Source organism: Arachis stenosperma, chromosome 2, assembly GCF_014773155.1.
Source record: "Arachis stenosperma cultivar V10309 chromosome 2, arast.V10309.gnm1.PFL2, whole genome shotgun sequence".
Taxonomy (NCBI): Eukaryota; Viridiplantae; Streptophyta; class Magnoliopsida; order Fabales; family Fabaceae; genus Arachis; species Arachis stenosperma.
The window spans coordinates 112,951,332-112,969,823 of NC_080378.1; the positions used below are offsets into that span (position 1 = coordinate 112,951,332).

An 18,492-nucleotide genomic window follows, 5' to 3' on the forward strand; every position below is an offset into this window, starting at 1 on the left:
TCTGTTTGACGCTTTGTTTTAAATTTTTTTTCAAAAGGCTTCTAGATAAAAATATCCTTGCTATATGATATAAATATATTTTTCTTTTAGAGGTCGTAGTGCTTCGCCATCTCTGTTTTATATCCTAAATGTAAAATTTTGTGTGGTAGAATGTTACATATTACACATAAAGAAGCATATAATTTTTTTATTTATATTTACTAAAATTTATACAAATAAATTAATATAATTTACATTCATTTTTTAAAATTTATACACATAAACTAATAAAAAATTATTAAAAATTACTGACCCAAAAATTTTTCGTATTATATACTATTATTAGCTTATCATCCGGCGCATGTGGCCGGATCTCACTCTAATTTTAATTTTAATTAAATAGAAACCACAAGTTCACAATCCGATAACCATACATATGACAAACCAAAAATCACTATTTCACCAACAAATATAATTCAAAGGAATTTTATATACAAGTATACAATTATATTATCTGTAGATAAAAAATCAAACAATAAATCAATTATTTATATAAAAATATATATTAAAATATAATATATATTAAAAATAAATTAAACAACTTATATATTTAATAGATAATATTTTATGTGCACGTAGCATAAGAATTTTATTTTACTGTATGATTACTTATTACTAATGTTAAATTTTATTACATAATACACCAATTTCACTTAAACAGAAAAGGCCACAAAATCGTACTCCAAATCATGTACTGTACATTTGTACAAGTTCTGAGGAGCCATAACTTATTATTACACCATAAAATCTGACCTCAAATATTTGCTAAACTGGAATTAAAAACTAAAGGAGACAATTTATTTTAGAAATTGGACTTTTGGCGCCAGAGACCTGCCATCTTCAACTTCTTAAGTACCCTTTGGATATAGAACAGAAATGTTTACCACACACAGCTCTGCAATATTTGGAGACTGCACAGTAGTGGAACATTAAAATGGACCTTCATCCACAGGTGAGAGGAAAAGAAAAAAAAAGTATTCAGCAATAAAGTCATAAAGATGATCTCTTAAACTAGTAGGAGAGAATATATACAAAATTAATAACTCATATACGGCACAAACTACAGATATGAAACTAATGAAAGCACGTATTAAGAACCACTTTTCTCACACAAACTGAAAAACTAAACAAAATGAACCAAATCACTAAAAGTAACTAGTTTTGACATTAACTGCATGAATGTTCGTTCAAAAGAACGGATATATTATTGGACGACTATCAAAATTGAACTCCTAAAAACATACTCTACAATAAAAGTACGTGTGTGTGTATATATATTACGAACAAGTAACTTCAATAATATTACAACATTAGTGCTGATTCTATCTAGTATCTACGGTTGACTGAAACACACAGAACAGAAGATTTCTTCAAGAACATTATAAACTGAATGCTGAAATTTATGGCCTATCATTAACTAGTGCACATTAAACTGCCGGCTATATCCTTGAGTTGTAAAATAATCATAACTGAAGCTATGAAATCACAGTTGCATGGTATGGAGAGTCCAGATATTTGACAAAGAAATATAGCTAGCTAACAAAAAATATTAACTCTAACAATGTTTACTATAGGACAGTTGAAGAATAGCTTACATTAATCTGCTTTGTTTCTTGAGATCCATATTCTTCATCTATTCTTGCTTCTCTGTGTTTCCTGGTAACAAAGGACATCCTCTAATAACAGGTTTCAGATTTTCCTTCTTCTTTATGTAGTCAGGAAGTGCTCTTAACTCTTTACAGTTTAGAACTGACAAAGAAGACAATAGAGGCATAACCTTCTCATCATCTCCACCATTACCATTGATTCCATTCCACTCTTCCCAGTAACCCAACTTTACGAAGTGAAGCTTTTGCAATCTGGGAAATGCAATCATAGACGAGGAACCTTCATTGCCAGCATCCTCATGATTTAGTCCTATTCCCAGAAATTCAAAACCTACCATCTTCACATTGGGCATATTCTTGATCTCGAGTGATTCAAGGCATGGCAGTTTCCCAAGAGGGGGCAAAACATTGCATTCACTACAGTTAATAAGCACTAGATGTTTTAGTTCATTCAATTCAATCATCCAGTTGGGGAATGATCTTCCTCCGTAGTAAAATACTCCAAGGAATTGCAGTTGAGGAGGTGCTTCTAAATTATCCAATAGGATTTGATCCTTGTCCTTGGATCCTGCGTTAGAAAACCACAATTCCAAACCAAGCAAATCTTTCTTGTTCTTTAGACCTGCTCTTGTAGCTTCAGAAATTTCACTTTCACCACTCAATCCATCTATGGTAATACACCCTTGGATATTGTTTAGATTTTCCAAATCTCCAAGGCTGCATTCTTTGCTGCTAGCACTGCCACTGGTCCCGAAGAATCGATTTAAGGTTCTCAGCAAGGTTAAGCTTGCAATCCCTTTTGGTAGGTAGCTAAGGCTTGTTGTCCAGAGAATCTCAAGATGTCTCAACTTGATTAACTTTCCTATACTTTTTGGTAGTTTTCGAAGACTATCACATCCATTGAGATTCAAAGTTTGCAAATTAAGCAAATTACATATTGATTGAGGCAGCTTCTTCAACTCATGATTGAAAGATAAATTAAGGTACCTTAGATGAAGCAATGAAGCTGCCTTCAGTGGAAGTTCTTTTATTGAACAGGATCTCATATCTAACGCTCTGAGCCTCTTCATACGGAAAAGTAGGCTGGAAAGATTGGATGGATCTATGTAGGAAGAATCAGACAAAATGATAAGAGTGCGTAGTTTCTCTGCATTGGCAATTGACTCCGGTAAAGTTTGATCTACAAGACTCAGGGTACAATGACGTCGAAGACGGGGATCTGTTTCAACACGTTTTTCTTTCGGAACTTCCATCTCTACTCCACCCTCAAGAAACATTATGTGGCATTCACTCTCTGCAAGAGTTTGGACAAAGTCACTGACTCCACCGTCCAATTTGCACTTGAAGCTGCCATCGTCATCCTGTTTAAACTCACTGAATACAGAATGATGTCGCAATTGTTGAACATATTCCCTGCCTTCTTTTTCCATTTTGTCGTCTTCATCAGATGAAATATAACCCTGCGCCATCCAGAGTTTGATAAGTTTGTCCACATCTATGGAGTGATTCTTAGGGATGATGGAACAATACAACAAGCATTGTCTCAGAGCAGGAGGCATTACAGAATAGATCGGCATCCATTCCACTGTATAGGCACCAACAGAATTCCCAATAAGTTCCATCTCCTCATTCTCGTTTCCAATGTCTTGGCCACCTTGTACAAAATGTTTGAAAAGTGACAAAGAATCTTCATCTGAGAGAGGATTCAAAGACACGATGTTGGTTGGTGCGGATTCTGCTGCTTCTGCTACTTTCTTCGACCGTGTGGTTATCAATATTCTACTTCCTTTGGCACAGTGACTGAACAATCTCTTTAGGTGCAACCATTCGTTTCGATCCACACTCCAGACGTCGTCCAGAACAAAAAGGCATCTCAATTGGGTAGTGATTCGACGAATTTCAAGTTCTAATACTTCCATTTCATCGATGAGCACTTCATTACCAAAAAAACATATAATATCCGCAGCAATTCGTTTCACATTGAATTGTTGACTGACAGATATCCATACCGCGACACGATAACGAGTTCTCACTTCGTTGAACACAAATTTAGCCAGCGTAGTTTTTCCCATTCCTCCCAATCCAACAATGGATATGCATTGAATACCATCTCCTTCATCATCTTCCACGTTGATTAATTTAGAAATTAAAATTCTAGTAGTTTCGTTATCAAAAGTTGGGGATGGAATAGTACGTACTAGACTCGTGGTCGGTACGAGTAACTCTGAGCTTCGACGAAGCCTCAACTGGCCAAATTGTTGAATTAAAGCATCAAATTCATGAATGATGTTTTTCATCTTGCGGCGTGTAAGACGGAGGCCTAGAAACCGAACTTTCTTTGCTCGCTGAATTTGTAGTTCTTCGGATACATCCAACATGTCGTAGCATAGATCTTTGATTCCTTGAAACCACTTCTTCACAGCTGGATTATCTAAGTGTCGTGTCTCTGCATCCTCTATGAAATCCAGGATCGACCACGTTCTCCTATCCACCACCACCATGTTCTCCAAAAGCTTTGCCCCCGCCATGATCACTGTATCCCCGTTGTTCGCCATAGCACAACACAGACCCGAAACTCCTAGCTAAGTCTCTGAGTCTTTTGGATCAGATGGCACACGAAAGCGTCGAGATGATGGAATCTTTTACCTTGCAGGATGTGCATGTTTCCGGTGGCATGTTCTACTGGAAGAGTGAGAGAAGGAGAGGATGATAGAGGAGGGCGTGGCGGCGGTAAAGGTATCGGTGATGGAGGAAGAGGACAGTGGTACAAGAAGAGTTAAGAGTAAAGAGACGGGCTAGAATTAGAACATAATTGATAATGATCATTTAATAACATATTAGGAATAAAAATATTATAAATATATTTTTTTATTAAAGTTACGAAAATTCGAACTTGTACTCGCTCAAGTGAATATGAGAACGCGATACTATTTGAGTTATAATTTATTAAAAAAATATTATAAATAATTTAAATAATTTATATATTTATATATAAATATATTAATAATTAATTTTAAGAGTTAATTTTAATATATAAATAATATTTTCTATTTTTATAAATTAATAATTAAAAATAATTAATAATAATTTAATTAAATCATTTAATTATTTTTAACTATGACTTTCATAATTATATATTTAAACTTGAATTTTTACCTTTTAATAAATACACAGACACACAGTAGACATAATGTTAATGTTACTGCCTTAAGCGGATAGGTAACCGACACCTTGGTAATTTTGTGCAGCTAACATTTAAAAAAGGAGCGGCATATTCTATTGGAAAAGTCTATGGTATATATGGTCATATGGACCACACCTATAGACATTATGTATTGAAAATCTTTGATTGACATGTAGCGTGTTATTATTGGCATGGCAACAGTTGCAGGATTGCACTTGCAGCAATAAAAGTGCGGGTCCCTCAGTTGAAGAGAATAATTAAACAAAAATATATTAATGACATTAAATCTTTATTATTTTATAATAGAGATCTATTGCACATATAAATTTTTTTGGTATATAAATTTATACAAGTTGGTCCAAATCTAACAAAAACGACATCCATTTTAAATTGCGTGTAAACATGCGCTTCCCTAACTCTTAAATAATGCAAACGATTCTTTTCCCTTAATCAAAACCGCAACGCTCAAAATTTAAATTAGAATCAAAATCTCTCAAAAATATCTAAAAATCGTCGCGAAAAGTGAAATAAGAAGATGAAGAAAAAGCAATAGAAGATGAGGAGCAGAAAGAGGAAGAATTTTGAATTATACAGAACTTATCAGCACACATACACCGAAAATTTTTAAACAATACACTCAAATATCTTTATGTTACACCCAAATATCTTCGTGTTATACTCAAATTTACTGCAAATACGGAAAAATATTTCCTTTAATGCTGCATTTTTTTCTTCTTTTTCCCTTATTTCTTTCTTTCTTTTAGTTGAATGAATATAAGTTCATCATCTTCCAAGTAATTTTGTAGCATTATGTATTTTTTCTTCTTCTTTATTTGATATTTTTTGTTTTTATTATTGTTAAGAGAGTAAAACAAGAAGAAACTTGAGAGTTGAGAAGGTAAAATAACAATAAAAAAATGAATAAGAAAACAAGAAGAAGAAAATAGTGATGATGATAAAAAAAAAAAAAAGAAGAAGCAGCAGAAGATAAGGGGAAGAAAGAGGAAGAGTTTTGAATTATGCAGAACTTATCAGCATAAATACATAGAAAATTCTTAAACAATACACTCAAATATCTTCGTATTACACCTAAATTTGCTACAAGTACAGAAAAATGTTTCCTTTAATACTGCATTTTTTTCTTCTTTTTTTTCCTTATTTCTTTCTTTCTTTTAGTTGAATGAATGTAAGTTCATCCTCTTTCAAATAATTTTGTACCATTATACGTTTCTTCTTCTTCTTTGTTTGATTTTTTTTGTTTTTATTCTTGTTAAGAGAGTAAACAAGAAGAAACTTGAGAAGATAAAATAAGAAAAAAATATGAATAAGAAAAAAAAATGATGATGATGAAAAGAAGAAGAAAAAGCAGTAGAAGATGAGGAGCAGGGAAAATAAGAGTTTTGAATTATGTAGAACTTATCAGCTCACATACATCGAAAATTTTTAAACAATACATTCAAATATCTTCGTGTTACACCGAAATTTGCTACAAATACAGAAAAATATTTTCTTTAATACAAAACTTTTACATTACATTCAATTCAAACAATCAATGATGAACAATAATTTTCACAAACAAAAATAACATTATTCACCTATAGAATCATAAACTACTAACGAAAACATTAAGTAGAATCAAATCACACCTCAGCCACTTGATTGGATTCAAAATAATAATCAATTTCGTTTTGGTTCAATTGATAATCTAAACTTGAATTATTCATTATCTTTAACAACGAGATAACTGTTCAAAACTGATTTTAGAGTTTGATATCAAAAACGTAGAGAACGAACAAAGAGAAATACATAGATAGAAGAGAACGTAGATCGAAAACATTGAAAAATTTTGAAAGTAGAAACGAAATCCTTTCGAAAAAGGCAGTTATATATTCGTGCTTTGATTGAAAAGTTAGTTAGATTAAGAAATGCATGAAGCAAATTCCTTAACAAATCATAAGTGATTGAATTCTAATTCCTTGGTAATTCAATCTCTCTTAACTTGATCAATTGCCAATGCCTTGATCTAATTGCTCATGAGAAGAGATGAAGCATATTCTCTGATTTAGAACCACACAATTTCATGAATCTAGATTTTGGTTGATTAAATGTCACATATCAAATCCAAATCTAAAATTCATAAGAATTGGGAAAAAAAGATCTTCAAGCTAAGCTCCTATGATCCCTTTTCCAAGTTTTCATAGGATTCAAGTTAGATTCAAGTTCTTTTCCAAGTTATTTGAATATTTGAAATGAAGAACGAAGGTTCTTTCTAAAGAAGCAATTGAAATATGAATTGAAGATGAAGAGTAAATCACATTTGATCCATTGAAAACAATAAAAGTCATTTCCCGAATGAAAGCGAAGTTAACTACTCATAGATTACAGAAAAAGAATGAAAAAGAAAAATGGAAGAAGTGAAAAGAAGTCCCCATTACAAGTGTTTCCTATGAGTTTATATACTACTAAAAAACTCAAATTCAACTCAAATTTAAATCAAATTATATCAAAATTACATTTCTAGCTCACTAATCACACTCTTGTTTGCAATTGGAATGATGTTGAGTGGCGTGCCATGCAAATACCACTTTGGTGGCACGCCCGTGGTGAAGAAGAATTGAATGTCCTCTGTACTGATGACCCAGTGTGCCACTTCCATAGCCACGCCCAATTAGAGAAGATTATGGCACCAAGGCGTGTGGTTGTAGTCATGTTGTTCCACAAGCCATAGTGCACGCTATAATGAAGCAGGTTGCCTTTTGGGAAGTTGGCCTAGCGTGCCACTTCCCATGCCACATTGAGGTAGATTGAGGCTCGAAGGCATGTGGTTCTGGCCACGCCAGCCATACGCCAGTGACACACCAAGATTGAGGAGGATTGTGGACTTGAGGGCATGTGGTTCTGGGCATGCTAGCCACACGCCAGTTGCATGCTAATGATGAAGAGGATTGTGGCTTGAGGGCGTGTGGTTATAGGCATGCCAACCACACACAAATTACATGCCAATGATGAAGAAAATTTGTTCTCTGGAAAGTTGGTCCAGCGTGCCACTTCCCAGACACGCCAGTCACACATTAGGTTGGGGATGATTGTGGGCTCGAAGGCGTGTGTCTCTTGACACGCCAGCCACACGCCAGTTTGAGAAGCCTTTGGACACCTTCAAGGAAGTTGGCCCAGCGCGCCACTTCCCAGGCACGCCCATGACACGCCAAGGTTGGTGGATAAAAAGGTTCGAAGGTGTGTGGTTTTGGACACGCCAACCACACTTTCTTTGCATGCCACGCCACGCACACTTGCTCCCCACTTGTTTTACACGCCACACACACTTGCTCCCCACTTGTGTCACGACCTAAAATGAGTCATGACCGGAGCTTAGAAAAATCCTGTAGCAAGCCTAATATACTCAAATATAAGTTGAATAAGCAAGTTACAAATATTTTACTAGTTTTAAAATAAATAGTTATATATTTTTGACAAAAAATTTTAAAATAACTAAGAATGGTTGGATCCTGCCTGTGACATATGGAGTATATACTTCTAGAAATTTGACAAAGAATAGGTACTCACTGCAAACCGTTACTCTTGAATAGAAAGTCTGACATAGTCAAATATTTGTTCCTGAAAAACATTTTAGAAAAACGGGGTGAGTTTTACAACTCAGTGACTAGGCAATACATCTATAATCGACATGAGACTATACAAACATTATCATCAAAGTAATTTTTAATTAGAAAATGATATTTGATAATAATAATAATAATAAGTGAATCCATAGGGGAGTTCTCATATATAACTCAAATCAAAAGTCCACACTTGGGCGGCTCCACCTCTATGGGTAGCCCTTTCCTCTAGTGTGTCCATACGAAATAACAGATCCAACGTGTGGCCTACACATTAGGCTAGCAATGCCCCTGCTAGCTGAGGTCTGAGTCAGATGCATCTAGGTTAATATCATAACCGCCGTTAACTACGGTTTTCTAATATGAGCCTCCCAAACCAATTCAAAACATATAATTTCAAATACAAAAAATCTTTGATCTTTCAAATATATAAGGTAATGAATCAAATCAAATCAGATAATACTTTCTCATCCAAATCATATTCAATCATATTTTCTCAATCTTAAGGCATTTCAAACATATTTCACAATTTCAAAATAAGTGAGTACAATAAAATCAAATGCCTTAAAATAATATAAAACTTCTTCAAACATACATATAGTCTCATAAAAATGTATAGTCTCATGTGCATATTAAAAGGAGCTTAACAAAGATAAGTATTTAGTTCTAATAAATCAATTAGTAAAACCAATTTAAAATCTTTTGATACTAATCTATGTAAGTATAACTAAGTTCAAAGCACCGTGTATCAAAATAATTATAGACGTAAAGCCAAACAATTATAAATATAAAGCCTACTCACAATGTGGTCCCAAGGGACCGAAAATACCAAATCCGGAGTGCCAAATTCAAGGTGAGAAGGATTGAAGTAGAATAAAATGAATGAGCGCAAAATTTGGATCGGAGTAGCGACAAGATGGAGCTGGCGATAGTGCTGGGAATCTAAAACATGCAAAACTAAAATCGAACTAAAACAAGGACAAGACAGATTAAATGGTAACATAATACGGCATGAAAGCTAGAGCAGATTCAAGAAAAAAGGCTGGACTGGGATAATGACAGGAATGGTTCAGCTCCAGCAGCACCAACAACTCCGGCGGCAAGGACAATGGCTTGGTTCAGGTACATCCGAACAGTGACAGGAACAGCGCAGCAGCAGACGGTCCCTCCTCCTTGGCGTTTCTCTCTCTCCGGGAACTCCTCTCTCTTCGAAGCTCCAAATCTGCAACTACGACAATGATGGCGAGGCTGGCTTCGACGGCAGCGGCTAGGCATTTCTTGGTGGCAGAGGCACGACAGCCATGGCAGTAGCAGCAGCGGAGTTCCAACGGCGGCAGAACCTCCCTGCAATCCATTCTCTCTCCACGCGTGTTCTGTTTCTCTCCCGGCAATAGCGACAGATCTGGTGGCGTGAAACGGAGGCACGAACGACGGCGATGGTGGCTGGGCTTGCCGGCGACGACCCTTCTCGCGGCGGCTTTGGGTAGAACGGTGCGTCTTCCCTCTATTCACAAACCTCCATGGATGGCGACGATGAAGACCTCAACGGTGACGACGTCGATGCAGGCTCCACGGGACGGTGACGCCTCCTTCTCCTCACGCAGCTCTCTCTCCCTTGGTTCTGGCCTTCCTCGCGACGACACGACGGTGGCGACGGTGGCAGTGATGCCCACCGGTGCCACCTCCCTTCCTTCCTCTTCTCTTCCCTCTCTAGTTCTCCCCCTATTCCTCTTTTCCCTTTCTGTTCTTTTATTCTGCTGTTGGGTAAGGGGTAAGGACGGCTAGGGTTTTGGTGAGTGTGTGTGAGGGAATGTGTTGTGTCAAAACTAGGGTTAGGGTTTTGGTTTGGAAGAAAGAGAAATAAAGGTATTTTAGGGACTTTACAACTTGCTTCACATGCTATGCCACACTTTCCTTGCTTGTTCTCTTTGTGCTGAATTAGTATCTCACTTCCCGGCAAAACATAAGGCCAAAGTACTCAAAGTAGTGTTCCTAATAGATTTATAAATTCTTCAATATCAAGCAATATAAATAAAGAATTATTCATTTCTCACAAGAATTAACTAAGAAAAATAACTAAGGAAATTAAGCTAATGATGCTATGCATCAGGTATAATCATCTACAGTTAGTTGAGGTTCAGAAACTATGATGGGAGGTGGGAGCAATGTTGCGAGCAGTTTGATTCAGTCCCCTTTTAATGGATATTGGTCAAGGACAGCTAATCATGGGAGGACATCGTAGGTGCCAGAATGGTGTGGTTGTAGCTGTCGTCTAGTTTTGGTGATGGTCTGGGACGGATTCGAATCCAAACAAATTATTTTTTAGTTGTCCCAACTATAATGTGAGTTAATCTGTTAGTGTTGTGTTAGAGTGTTAGTTCTTTTCTATTTCTGCAGCATTTATAATTTTTTTGTTTGTTTCAGACCAATGAAAAGAGGTGGTGTAAGTTATTTGTGTGGATAGATACTAGACAAGATAAAGCAGTTGAAAAACCATAGCTTGTTAGTCAAACTGATGAACTGACGCTGAACTTTGCCTAGAGAATAGAAAAGTTGGAAGATGATGTTAGGAGTCAAAAAATGATTCTTCATTTATTAGTGTTGGTTCTGCTTGTAATTATAGTGTTCTTTATAGTAATGTTATGTGAATTTTGAATGTACTACGTGATTATATATGTAATAAATGATATTTGTGAATGAAAAAATATAAAGTTATTACAATATTCTGTACAAGAGTATATGAAATGTATGCAAAGTGGATGTCCTGTAATAGTGTCAGATTCATGAATTTTCAGGATTCAAGCAATTAGTGTAAAGTTGAAAACAATAAATAACTGTAAGGAGTCATATTTATATAATTGTGAAGGTTCAAATTACCAAACATTTTGTAAAAAGAGAGCAATGCTCTATTGTTTTCACACATTTATATGGCTATACCAAAATAACAATTTTTTAGATTGCACATCTTAAATCAAACAGTGCCTAATTTTTTTTCACAAAAAAAAAATCCTATATACATTGATCCAACGTCTTTAATTCTTATTCCTTAGAACCTTGAATCTTGGAATAGGGACAAATTTCATGAAGTTGGCAAGCCTAATTGTTATTCCTGAACTAGCACTCTGCATTGAATTCAATGGGACAGAGGTTGGTAGTGAAAAAGATCTTCTTCTTGGAGGTAACTTTCGAGACCTTGATGGTATAGTAACCTACAAGACAATAAAGGTCTTTATAAGTGAATGAGCACTTACAATAATATCATCAACCCAAATATTTACTCATCTGCTATAAATCATCTGGCTTAGAGCTAGTAGACTGTGATAGATCAATCTCCACATGTTGGACCTCAGGAGATGATGCAGCAATAGGTGGAGCATTATCAACATTACCAACATTATTAATAGGTGAAACATTATCAGCATTATTAATAGGTGGAGCATTATTAGTCAGCATTATCAGGTGGAGCATTATCAGGGGCACCTTCATTGCCTTGCTTGGTCTTAGCAGCAGTAGCTGCAACAACTAGGGATGTTCATGGGCCAGGCTGGGCCGTGCTTAATTAAACCTGGACCCGACCCTAAAAGGCCACCGGGTCTATTTTGACCCGATCCAAAAGTGACCTGAAACAAATCAGGTTAAACCGGATAGATCCGATGTAAAATTAGTATATACAAATTTGTAAATTTTACATGTTAAACTAACAAAATTTTATTTTCAAAAATTAAATTTAACAAATGTTATATCATATTTATATCAAAATAAATTATTTTAAAATAAAAATAGTAGTGTATGACATAAAAAATATTGATTGAAGTATAAAAGTATAATATGACAAAACTAATTTTACTCTAAAATATATATTTTTATTGTAAAAGAATAAATTCCGGTCGAGCCGGTGACCCGAACCCTACTCGAAAATAACATAGGGTAGCAATTGCAAGCCTAAACTCGGCAAAATATGCCTCGAATCTGGGTCGGATTTCAGTTCGGGCCGGGTCTTGAACACCTCTAGCAGTATTAGCCACCCTTTTATGCTTGCAACCTCACCTTGTGTGTCCTTTATCATCACAAAAGCTACATGTGAATGACCTAAGTTGCTTTTCTTATGTATGTTGTCTCCACATATGGCATCAACGCTAGGGGTAGCTTTGGATTTTTTAGATCCTCTTTCATCTGCATCTATTATTCTTCTCTTCATTTGGAACTTTCCTAGTTTTCTCTTAATTTTAGGTGCATGAAGTCTGTTATATTCATCAACTTTCTTCCACAACCGTTGGTTGAGAATTGGGGTTGATATGATGATTGTAGGTTTCCTTGTATGCCTCCATTGTTAGCCATTTATGGCAAAAATTTCTCCGGTGGCTTGTTGACCCTTGACAAAGCAGTGTGGGCATTTACCAAATTACATATTTAGTGGCATTTTTGTAGGTTGAAACTATGAAAACAAAAATTTTAACATTTCTTAATGCTGCTGACAACAAAAACGAGACAAAAATATTTTAATGTTTTTGCTGCTTCAAATTGTGAAAATGGAAAGCATGTTCACCAACCTTGCCAGTGAAAAATGATACAACATTTTTTGCAAACATCAATTGCAAAAATGAAGTGACATGTTCGACTTCCTGGACTGCGAAAATGTGGCAGTTTAGTTATTCGATTTTTGCATGCAGTACTTGCGTAAATGGAAACAGAATGTTGCCTGCAAGTATGATAAGCCATTTGCAACAAATGTCACCACCTCTCATTCTCACATTTCTCACAAAATGACTATTAAACGTAAGTAATTGTTGTTATTATTGTTATTGTCTGTCTGTATGTAACAATTAGATATAACGATGAAATGCAATTATCCGATTATAATGCATACTTGGAGGTTGCAATCATTGATTTAGCTTAAAAGTTTTATTCTAGTGAATATGGGTTAATCATGATTCATGAATGAGGCACATAAGAAAAGTTAGGTATTGGTTTCTATTTTTGACTAAATGATGACGAGCATATTCGTGCTATGATTGATTGTCATGGAAAGATTGTAGCACAAAAAGCCAACAAGTAATGGAGCATTATATTGAGTTTGTAGACATTGACAGTACTTCTTTATCTTCATGTTCATGTGAATTGGATTCTGGGACGAGATCAAGGCACAATCGAAGAACCGATATCAGTGGTTCGAGGGTTGCATCTTATGTACTAGTAAGTGTTTGGTTTTTGAAAGAGTCAAAAGACGAATATGAAATAGGTTTAAACTAGTTCTAATAGTGATAGTGACAAGGAAATAGTGTTCGTTCTAAAAAACCAACTTTTCTACGTCCATAATCATAGTTTTTCCTACTGCCACCGCCTCCTCTTTCTAGTCGTTCGCAAGTTTTAAGTCATTATTCTTTATTGGACCTTGATACCAAGAAGGTTGATCCGATTTCTTTTGGTCCCTTTGGCCCTGATGACTACAATACAAAGAGAGTATGAAGTTGCAAGTTGGGTATAGATTTTACAATGAGGAGTTCGTGTACCTAACCATCAAGCCTTGCCGTCGTTTCTTCTCCCTTCCTATCGAAACAACATGGCACTGCTCCTTAACTTCTTTGGTTCATTTTTACCTCGGTCTCCTTCATCGAAGATGGCATCCCATCTTCAAGATCAGACAACTTTGGTAGCAAGATTCTTCAAATAAGTTTAATAAAGCTTCTTAGTGAGATGAGATTCTGACAATTACATGAATGTGATTCTTCTGAATTTAGTAAATAGATTTTCAACTCATTTTTTATTCATTATTTACTTTAATTTCAAAGCCCAGCTGCTTGATGAAGAGAATTGCCGTCGGTCTAGAATTTCTTCAAATGAATGAATCCTCGTTGCAAGTATAGTTCTAAACCAACAAACAATCTTCCCAATAAAAATTATTGGTTTTGTCACAAGTACAAACCCCAATGAAAATTAATCGAAGTATTTAGACTCCGAGTCGTCTCACAAGAAATTGCAATGAAGTGTTCAATTATTGGCTATGAAGGAACAAGGGGGTTTGGTTTATAAAAAGGGAAGGAAATAAATGACAAGAAAAGTGAATGACAAGAACTAATAAAGAAATGGAAAAAGAACTTTTGACTAAGACATGGGAAATTGAGATCATCATCCTTGTCAACAAACTAATTGTTGATAATTATGAGGTACCAACCCATTAAGTCTACTTATAAAAGCCTTAAGTACGTAATATCTACTCCTAAACTTGAAGCACGTCAAATAGGTTTGATCACATCAACCCATAAGTCCCAACCTATCTATTAATTAGATTAGTAGTGGGTTAGTGTCAATGGGTATCAAATTGATCACCTAGGATTCTCAAATCACCAATTCAATGAAACCCAATGACTCAAGGTCACTCAATTCCCTTAGCCTAGGCCAAGAGTCAAGAAAACTACTCAAAAGCTAGTGAAAATATTTTTCAAATATTTAGAATGCAATAAAAGTAAACATCATCAAATGTAAGAATTAACAAGATCCATGACTATCACAAGAAAGAAATCAACAATAAACAGAACAATTAACCATAAGAGCATAAAAGAAACCAAATCCAAATCCAAATCCAACAAGAGTTGATAAACATAAAAGAGGCATAAAAGTAAAATTAACATCACAACTAAGAGAATGAAGGTGTAGGAACAAGAAATTGTAGAGGAAATAAGATGAAATCAAGAAATTGAATCTAGATCTAAGAGAAATTACCCTAATCCTAACATAATTCTAGAGAGAATAGGGAGCTTTTCTCTCTAGAAACTAACTAAAGGCTCATCATGACTAACTAAGTGCTCCCCTTTTGCTCAATCTTCAATTCTGCATCAAATACCCTCAGAAACAAGTTGGATTTGGGCCTGGGCAGCTCAGAAATCGCCCCAGCGATTTCACTTTAAGTGGGTCACGTGCCGAATGTCACGCGTGCGCGTCGATGGCAAAAACCCCTACTCATGCGTACGCGTGGGTGACGCGTGTGCGTAGCTTGAAAAATCTCTAATGCACGCGTACACGTGCATGACGCGTGCGCGTGGCCCTCAATTCTCCAAAAGCTCATTTCTTCATGAATTCTCCCTTTTGCATGCTTCTCTCTCCATTTCTTCCATCCAATACTTGACTTATGAACCTGAAATCACTCAACAAATACATCAAGGCATCAAATGGAATTAAAGTGAATTAAAATCACCAATTTAAGGGCCTAAAAAGCATGTTTTTACACTTAAGTACAATTTAAGAAAGAATTACAAAATCATGCTATTTCATTAAATAAATGTGAAAAAAATGTGATAAAATTCCCCAAAATAAGCTCAAGACAAACTACAAAATTGAAGTTTATCACTGCTTTATTTTTTTAGATAGGCACTATGCTTTTAATATTCATATATTTTTTTTGTTTTAGACATGAGCTCAATATCTAATATCTGAAATAAATAAAAAATCTAAAATTTATAAAAGAATAGTTAACTTGATTAATAAGTTTTAAATTCAAATGATTCATATAAAATATAATAAATGAAGAATTAAAATTTGATGAATTAGCAAAGAGTGTTTTAAGTGTTTTAGGATGACCCTTGTACTTACCTATTTTTAGTTTGATTTAGCATGTAAGTTTTTAGAAAGCCACCGTTTTAAAAGCCAGGTTTGATAAGCTTTACCAAACCAAATGAGTCTTTTCAGCAGTGCTGCACCATAAAGACCGTCACAGATGAGCTTGGAGAGGTTCATGTTCTCACTTAAAGTGTAATTTAATTAAGAAGAGTAACATGGAGATCTTCCCAGCACACGTGCGACATGTGTGGAACGAATGGGAGCTCCGGACACTGGTTTTGATAAGCCTGACATGGCAAGTTATCCTCATCATATGTGGCTCTTGGAGGAAGCATGCCAGTGGCGGCTTCATCAGCTTCGTCGTTTGGGTAACATATCTTTCAGCAGATTGGTTAGCCACAGTCTCGCTGGGCACGCTTGCCAACGACCAGGGAGACGCAGGCAAACAAGATAGGAATCACGCGTTGCAGGCCCTTTGGGCTCCTTTCCTCCTCTTGCATCTCGGCGGCCCTGACACAATCACTGCTTATGCCTTAGAAGACAACACCTTATGGCTAAGGCATTTGCTCGGTCTACTTGTCCAAGTTTCCGTCGCCTTTTACATCTACTTAAGATCTTGGAGCAGCAGCGCTTTGACTTTTATAGCCATACCGGTGTTTGTTTCCGGGATCATAAAGTATGCAGAGCGCACTTGGGTTCTGAGGTCAGCTAGCCCGGACCAACTTGAAGATTCTCTGCTTTCCGCTCCGGCCATTCAAGCCCCCAAACTGAACATTTCTTATGGCGATCTTGAGATTGAGTATGTTGACAAAGGATACTACTTGCTTCCTGTTCTCAAGCGTCTATACGCGAATCTAAGCCTTACATACTCAGAGGGTCAACGAGCTTTCAGATCGGTGATGGGAAAGGAAGAAAAGGACGGCCAACAACACAGTAATTATGCTTTTAAATTGGTTGAAGTTCAATTGGGATTTTTGTATGACTTGCTTTATACAAAAGCGACTTCAATTTATTCTCTGCCTGGACTCATTCTTCGACTCATTAGTGTTCTCTCCATAGTGTCTGCACTAGCTTCATGCGTTGTCCTCGTTGACTCTCACAACTACTCAAGGGTTGACATCTATATAACATATTGTCTATTTATCGGTGCCATTTCACTTGAGCTTTATGCACTTGTGTCGCTTGTTTTCTCTGACTGGACATTGCGTTGGCTAATCAAGAAACAGAGTTCACTGCAGACTTTCATAAGCTGGGTTTTGTACCATTTTCAGAAAAGGTGGTCAGGGAAGTTAGCTCAACACAATTTGTTGAACTTTTGCATGAAGAAGAGGGTGATAAGTTGCATTGGAAGTGATTTTCTTTTCAGAAGCTATTTTGTGCTGGAATTGTACCGGCAAAGGGCATGGGAAGATGCAGATGCTGATCTTAAACAGTTGATCTTTCAAAATCTCGTAGAAAAGCAAAAGGAATACGACAGAAAGGGATTTGATTACAACTTTCTCAAGGAATTGCTTTCCTATAAAGGTTACAATGCTTTGCTTAAGAACAAATGCAAAGAGATTGGCTGGAGCGTTGAGGTTGAATTTGACCACAGTGTACTTATTTGGCATATTGCAACTAACATATGCTATCATTCTATGCCAGACAAGTACAAGGACCACAAGCGCGAAGCCGAAGCGAGTAAAAAGATATCCAATTATATGTTGTATCTTCTACTCATGCGTCCAATGATGCTGCCTAAATGGATTGATAGGATTACACATGTTCGAAATACCTTCCGGGAAGCCATAAGGATATTGCAGCGGAAGCATCCATCCGTGAAAGATGCTGCAACCGCTTCAAGAGTGCTGATTCAGATGCACACACAGAGTCACCAGCCGCTTGAACAACTTAGTAAGGAAAAGAGGGGCAAGTCTTTGTTACACGAAGGATGTCGACTTGCTTCACAGATAGAAGATCTTGGATGTTCCTGGGAGATGATTTGTGAGGTGTGGATAGAGATGCTTGCTTATGCTGCAAGTCAATGTGACTGGACGGCGCACGCTCAGCAACTTCGAAGAGGAGGAGAGTTTCTCACCCATGTTTGTCTTCTCATGGCGGACCTTGGTTTAAATGAACAATTTGATATTGGGCGGAAGGGAGTCACCGTTGAAAGCCAAAATGATGGATGGGGATGCGTAAGAAGTAAATTTCTCGGTTCTTACTTCTAAGTGATGTAACAAACTCTGATGTTCTGTTTTCTAGTTAACCTGTTCTTATATTCTGTCTTTGAGCAACCAATGTTTAGTTAGTTATGCATTTTGCATTAAAAGAAGAATGCCGAACTATTTATAGTTGATTCTTTTTTAATGAAATGAGTAAAAGAAAATAGTTCATCTAGATCATGATTTTTCTTATCCCATATTCTGAACATCGTCCAATGGCATCTCATAATAATACAGGTTCTTTCACATCACTGCAAAATTAAGCAAATTACTTATTGCAAATTAAT

The 18,492-nt window shown here is 36.1% G+C and overlaps 1 protein-coding gene across 2 annotated transcripts; it reads right to left on the minus strand.

Moving 5' to 3' along the window:
* Positions 1-620: 620 nt before the first annotated feature.
* On the minus strand, positions 621-4,449 carry LOC130961367 (putative disease resistance RPP13-like protein 1). 2 transcript variants are annotated; one of them, XM_057887214.1, is made up of 2 exons: positions 1,635-4,449; positions 621-950 (listed from the first exon to the last, which is right to left on the minus strand). In XM_057887214.1, exon 1 carries the CDS (start codon positions 4,199-4,201, stop codon positions 1,673-1,675), a length of 2,529 nt encoding a protein of 842 aa, XP_057743197.1. In that variant the 5' UTR covers positions 4,202-4,449; the 3' UTR covers positions 621-950; positions 1,635-1,672. The 2 variants fall into 2 exon arrangements, with proteins under 2 accessions (XP_057743197.1, XP_057743196.1); XM_057887213.1 differs by having other exon boundaries at positions 621-979.
* Positions 4,450-18,492: the final 14,043 nt, after the last annotated feature.

Bases quoted from the DNA above. Each gene is read 5' to 3' on its own strand.
- LOC130961367 (XM_057887214.1), bottom strand. From the start codon at position 4,201: ATGGCGAACAACGGGGATACAGTGATCATGGCGGGGGCAAAGCTTTTG.